The 7,176-nt window shown below is 37.3% G+C and overlaps 1 protein-coding gene across 3 annotated transcripts in view; it reads left to right on the top strand.

The window, feature by feature from the left end:
- The window catches only part of LOC108688326 (proton-coupled amino acid transporter-like protein pathetic), a 19,543-nt gene that overhangs the window by 9,281 nt on the left and 3,086 nt on the right, over window positions 1-7,176 (top strand). Inside the window, exons 1-2 of one of the 3 annotated variants that reach the window (XM_018194535.1) lie at window positions 1,110-1,469; window positions 2,113-2,198. In XM_018194535.1, coding sequence (XP_018050024.1) covers window positions 1,389-1,469; window positions 2,113-2,198 — 167 coding nt within the window. In that variant the 5' untranslated portion in view covers window positions 1,110-1,388. Of the gene's footprint in view, window positions 1-1,109; window positions 1,470-2,112; window positions 2,331-7,176 lie in introns of those variants that run through there. The other 2 variants (XM_018194536.1, XM_018194537.1) reach the window with 2 other exon arrangements.

Here is a 7,176-nt window from a genome sequence, read left to right as displayed (position 1 = left end):
ATATATATATATATATATATATAATTTAATTGTATAGAATATAGAAATGCAGTGGCATTTTAAAGCTTTTTAAAGTTTTTAATTTTAACATATGTAAAATAATTGCAAAGACTGATATTCAAAGAACAAGAAATAATTGAAGAGGCAAAAAGGATATTTTAAACTTTGGATAAATGTTACTTTAAGTCCCATTTAAAAAAAAAGACCTTAGAAATGTAAACTTAGAATGTAAACTCTCACATTTTTTTTGGAATCTCCTGGAGAATGATCCCAAATGACTACGAAGAGTTAAATTTAGGTATCATTTATTAAATCATTTATTAAATCATTTATTAAATCGAATAAATATTTATTTTCTGTATATAAGCAAATAAATAATTTTTTTTCCAGTGTACTTGATATAAATGCGTTACATTTGTGCTACGAATAGATGCTACGTAAATTTTTCATTTTTCCTCGTGCAATAAGTTGTCAACGAATCAAGCGCCACGTATACTAATTCGTGAGCCAAACCGTGAAGATGGCTGACGATTCGGAACCCCGTCCGTCACGTCGTTCAAACAGAATCCTGTTTAAACCTGGTTAGCGGTCAGATGGCCGGCAAAGACATACATACGTACGGCTCACGTGAGCAACGATCGCGCGTCGGTTTGCTCTTCCTATTTTCGTAGTCGTATGGTATATAAAGAACCCGTCCTCGGAAGACTTCGCTGAAAGATTTGGCAGCAGTAACCGCGCTTTTCTGCGTCGCGCGCGGCGCCGTACATAGAGCGGATCTCGAGTAGCGGACGCTCTATCCCCGCTCGCGGATAGAGCGTCCAGTGTGAAGATAGGAAGGACACTCAGTTTAGTCTATCCGGCGGCATTCCGTGGACATTCGGTCGTCGTCGCGACGCCCGTTTTGCACACGCGTCGGTGCGTCGATTTTCGCGTTCTTCATCGGACGTCGCGCCGCAGGCGGAGCATCTCAAGATAGATACTCTTTGCCCTCGTCTCGTCGCGCACCTCTTCGACTCGCGAAACGAACGCGAATGTGAACGAAGACGAACTCAAACGTGGATGACGTGATGCGTTCACAATTATCCACGGAGATACGTTCTTTTCCGAGAGGAAAAAAATCCCTTTCAAAGCGGTACCGCACGAGCACTCTGACGTTCCCGCTCTTCGCGGTCTGATTTTATTCCTTCATCGCGTGGCACGGTCCCTTCGAACTGGAGATTTTTATCTATTAAGACGACTGGCCCCGAGTGTTGACGTGAATTCTAAATAATACCAATGGATAACATTTGGTGCAAATAACATTTGTCTTTCTGCGAAGTCTGTCTGAACGGTGTTTATCAGGATTAATAACATTCATCATACATTCGTAAGGTGAAAAAAAAAGCAAAATGGGGAACATCGATAGCTCTCACGATGTAGAAATGAACTCACTGTCGATGATGGCAGCAAACGATCGTCCCCATATTATGGTGAATACAAATTATATGAATTATTTTGGAAAATAATTAAGGTAATTTAATTACTGAACAAAGAATAAAAATATTATTTGCTGCAGCAGCGAATTGCAAAGAGAATTCAAAAATGCATTTAAGTAACTTAATAAACATAATTTTTCATGAGATAATTAATTATTGTAACAGTTACTTCGATTCTTAACCGTATCTTTTTTTTTTTTTTTTTTAATTCGCGCGTTACTAAACGAGTTAATTTCTTTACAATATGTTACGGCGAAAGCCTTTCGTAATTGATTTATCGAAGAGTTGTCACTGTTATGTCAAGTCGATCGTAAAATTCGGGAAGCATTGGATAAAACACGCCAACAAACAACGAAGTGTCTCATATATACAGCTCGATGCACCGGACATGCGAGGCTACGCATAATCTGAATGATACAAAACTGACCTGTCCCAATCTGTTCCCCTCCAAGAGAGACAATTACGAATCATCATCGTCGTCCCGGTGCATTCAAAAAGTGTTCACCGATAATGCGCGTTTATTTCGACCCATTTAATTAATTCGCGCGCACACCAGTTCGTCACGTGCGTCCGCATCGGCCAACGTATTCGTAATTCGTTCGACCATCATAACTCCGACCCTCTTGTTCTGTTACAGAGAACGCCAATGCGCCCGATGATAGCGGAATACGAGCCGAAGAAGCAGGGTGTGAAAACAGAACTCTCAGACGTGGTGCTTGTCAAGTAAGTCTGAAAATTCCGCTAAAGAAATCAACGCGAACGAACGGCTCAACGATAGTTGAGCGCGTTTACTATCTGCTACCACGACCAATCATCACCATTGCTTTCTTGCCAAACCCAAATGCTCAAGCAAACGTGAGTGAGAACAAACCCGAGGATCATATATTGTGCATTTACGTTTTTTCGTTAATCTGTGTATACCCATTCTCTTGTGCTATACTATACATATATATATATTACTATGGTTATATACATCTTTAATTGACTTGCTCATTTCTCCTTTGTTTTGTTTTTTTTTGTTCCGTTGTTTTTATCGTTAAACTATTCTAATTGTTAGTATATTACGTACTAATCATGCATACCGCCTGATCGCTGACGTAGAATTCGTAGCGTAGCTGGCACCAGGGATGCTTGACGGCCGCCTGCTGAATCTTGGACGACTGCGAAGTTGCTCGTTTGTGTTGCGTACAGATATGTATTTGCTTACTGTGTCATGTTTCTATCACGTCGTGCGAACACTGCGTATGAGAAATTCATTTACCTGAAAACATTCTTAATTTGTTAACCCTCAAGACACATAACGTTAGTTTGTGAGACCGTTATGTCGAAGCTTTATTTTTATTCTTTCAGAAAATTAATCAAGAAGTAATTTAATACTGCTTTTAAATGAACAATAATAGAATAATAATAGAATAATAGAATAATAATAATAGAATAATAATAATAATTAACCTGATATTATTTCGTCAAACTGATATTATTACGTACCAAAAAGAAGCGATGCTTTGAGGGTTAAAACTAATGCCGAATGTATAATCTGCGAATCGTTTAATTATCGTCATCTTGCCAATAAAACAAAGTTTTTCTTATCGGATTAATAAATGATGCTAAATATTAGCAATGAGATTATCTATGAAATAAGATGTCTCGATTTGTCAGATAAACAATGAACAAATAGTTAAAAAGTTTCTTTTTCTATATTATGCACAAAATTATAATATGTAAATATAGAGATCATGATTATCATACAAAGAACATGTTTGTTTAAAGAACATGTTTGTTTCTACCTTACAGATACGTTAAATTATTATTGCAATATAATTAAAATATATGCTTGATAATAGCACCAAATTATTAAAATTTTGTCAATTTAATTCGCGATTACTAGAGTAGTTTTAATCGTTTATTTCGCCCGGAAAAACAATTCGGCGTGCAGTTTGGAAAGACTACAATATGGTACATATATACACATATATACACATATATATATATATATATATATATATATATGTGATAAAATCGCAAACGTTCACTTCTTCCTTCGTCGACTGATTTAATAGTGCGGCCACTACGAAATCTTTGGAACTTTTGCGCTCGAGACGAGATTCCTCTCTGCTGCCGTTTTATCCGTCATTCGTCGAAATCCATTTACGCAATAATCTTCTTGCACATGCGAATTCTTACGACCTTGAAATGGTTTACGCGCAGTCGATTAATTTTTAACACCTTCGCGCTTATGCATTTATGTATTATCCCTTCCTGCATTATTCTCGGTATCGCGACTCGTTCTGTTCTAATTTCACTAAACGGAATATCCGTATCAGTCAATTGTTCCCCAAGGCTGACTGATTTCTAATTCTATTTAATTCTCGTATTCTCCTCTTTAGCCATTTACGACTTTCATGCGCCAAAGATATGGTAAGATACGCAAGTGATGAACGTAATAAAATATGAGACATGCGACAAAATTGTACCTCTTTCTAGAAACACGGAATTAATAATTAAATTCTCAGTCAAATTAAATTGCGACGAAGATCTCGTGACTAATATTTCTGACAATTTTGTAAAAATAATAATGAAATATTAAGTCGTTTTAATCAAATATTAAATCATAGCTATCTCTTTATGTACAGGATATTATCTTAAACAAGCGGTATTCGAAACCATCCAATAAAAAATTCCATTACGCCGAATTAATGAAATTTCATTCAGTTTGCATTCCATTATCACGTGTATTCATATCTCATAATTTGTGACGAGTAATACCGGTTTTAATCGTGAGAAAAACGGCAACAGAAGGAGAATCGCTACGGTTCTTCTCCGTCGCTGATCGAGAATGCTTCGTGAAGAGGTCATGCGGTATGCAAAGCAGAATATATTCCCAGAGGATAAAGGATTTGTCTTTACTGTATAATATGTGCATTTATATGATTCCAGACTAGCGTATAAACTCCGGGCATAGATTCGGGCTCTATGAAAGTGCTCTGCGAATAATGAAAGAGAACAAAAAAAAAAAAGATACTATCGTTGAGAAAAAAAAAAATAAGAAAATACGACATTGTCGGATCGCTTTTTTTGACACTTTAGCTCGATGAAATTCGCACAAAAAGACGACGCGACGCGACGTCGACGCGATGCCGACTTGGACGCGACACAAAAAAATCATCGGACGGTTGCAAAATCCGTGGCCAAGAGCCGAGATGTATTGGCATATCGATTCGGTGATAGATCTATATTGACGTGCGTAAAAGCGAAAACAAAATAAAAAAAAAAGAAAAGTACAAAATAAAAAAAAAAAACGCTCGGCCAAGTGCGAAAGGCAAGCAAAAAGGAGGCTTGTTAGTCGTCGTACTGCGTCGTGGCGCTGGGCGTCGCGGTGATGCAGTGCGGTGGTTTGCGGCTGCCCCTCTGTATGTATTATGCCTGTAACGCGACGCGTTGAACCCCACGGTCACGTTGTAATACGTGACGACCGGATACACACAGACTCTAATCCCGGGGGCTTTCTCGACAGAAAGTTTCGCACGACTACGGGAGAGAAACTACCGCACCTAAAAGACATGGGTACCTATAATACCTAAACACCTATACCGTCTTCTTCTTCTTTTTTTTCTTTTTAACAAATCTATTTACATCAACGTGCATTACTCAACTCTTTTTTTCTCTGTCTCATACACACGTGACACGCGCTCACACACCCGCACATACATACAGCACATAAGCGCATACATATTTGCATACAGAGCGATTGTGCGATACTCGCATTTTCGGTTGGTTGTAGGTCGGTGACAGAAAATTCCCCGCGACTTATGGAACGTCATTCATGAAAGCGAAAATATGTCTGCATGTCTCGAATTAACCGTTAATTATTAACGTATCAACGCGATGTATCCTTCAGAATTATCCATCTACCTGCTATCGTCCGATTTTTCAGGATGAAATCGTGTGTTTGTGATCAAGCATGAATGTGGAGAACGCGTAGAAAGAGGCTGAGTAATGCAAGCTGTCGTTTACCGCGTGATTTACAGAATGCGCGAATTCAGCATTGGTTACGCTATTATCATCATGAAATTTCAATAACAAAACGATATCGCTTTGCAAAGCCTTGCTTGAAATTCCAACCGGCGATTGCGATCTGAGTCATCTGACTCAGACTAAATGAAAATGCTAAAAAAGAAAATGTTGCGTGTAAAGAGTTATGTTAGATTATAATCAGCGATATAGTTCAACAATGAGTACGATTTGAGTTTCACGTTCATGTTAGCGACAAAACGATGGTTTGTGCTACGCTTTTTTTCTACGCATATTCTAGAGAGGTCTGATAAACGAATAGACGCGCCGAGAGAAGATATGGTAATATTGAAAAACATAATAATGAAAAAACAATGAAATATGAATGAAATAATTGATTAAACACGCATGTCGTTTTACACAATTTTCTTGTTCTTAGAATATTCATTCATTTTCGACACAATAATGAATACTCGTAACTAATACTTCTAAATACAATGACAACTTTTTTTTAAAATTCCTAGAATACAAAGCGATTCGAGACAGATTAAAAATACAAACTTCAATGGATTCGCAAAATTCTAATTAAATAATCGATTACAATGTATGACTTAATGTGTGTTTAATAAATTATGTTAAAACTTATATTTGCCTACAATCTTCTCTCGATACGAACGGACGGAGAGTCAGACGCAGGAGGAGTAATTATTTGAAAAATTCAACGAATAGATTAAGTATTCGCAGAAATATTTGCAGAAATATTCAAACATATGAATAACATGGAGTTTGTCTAATCTAGGAGATGAAATCTAGATAATCGTTGCAATTTAATTACTTATTAATAATCCTTATTTTTACAAAAATTTCCGCAGTATAAACATTTATATAATGTTTATCTTTTCTAATCATTCAAAAACAGAAATATTAATTTAAATTAAGATGGAAATTGAAGAAATTCTCCTTTTTACGATACAATATAATTTGGATATTAAACGGAGAGAACATCTTTTTCTTTGTGCTCACAATCAAATAATTTTTTGCGCTCTTCGATTGGACATATTACATATTTCGAGACTTTTTCTAATCTTTTTCGCCGACTTTGTGCATTAATATCGCATATTGCGCCGAATATTATTCAGCTTGATCGAAGATCAAGCTTTTGCATGGACTCAGTAACGACTTAAAAACGAGATAACGCCAAATTCAAGATGAGAACATGGATGAAATCACCGTCGTTAAAATCCCTGCCGCAGCGAATGCATGCGCTCTCACATGCGTCTCGCGCCCTGTCTGCGCCTCCACTCTCCGTCTTCCTCGGCATGCGAGCGTGCAAGAAAGAAAGAGAGAATCCTCCCCCTCCTCCTCCCCTCTTACCACGGCACACTCTCATTATATTCCCCCTTCGCATCAAGTCGTGATGGAAATCGCGGGCACGAGGAAAACGCCGTACCGTGCAAAACAAAACCAGGTCCCACGTAACACTTATATTCCACGTGCAAAATATATAAGTAAATAAAAATATATATAAATGTATGGGATGTCGTAAAAATTTCCATTGCTGTTTCTTTTTCATCTGCGCACTCTTTGAGGTATCAATAACTTGACGACGGAAATTCAAATAAATACACATTTTTTTTCTGGCTCTATAATTGTCACAATTAGATATTTCGCTCGAGCTTCTGACAACTGA

The sequence above is a fragment of the Atta colombica genome, unplaced genomic scaffold (genome assembly GCF_001594045.1).
Source record: "Atta colombica isolate Treedump-2 unplaced genomic scaffold, Acol1.0 scaffold228, whole genome shotgun sequence".
In the NCBI taxonomy this organism is placed as follows: domain Eukaryota; kingdom Metazoa; phylum Arthropoda; class Insecta; order Hymenoptera; family Formicidae; genus Atta; species Atta colombica.
This window is presented reverse-complemented; position numbering and strand designations above follow the sequence as displayed.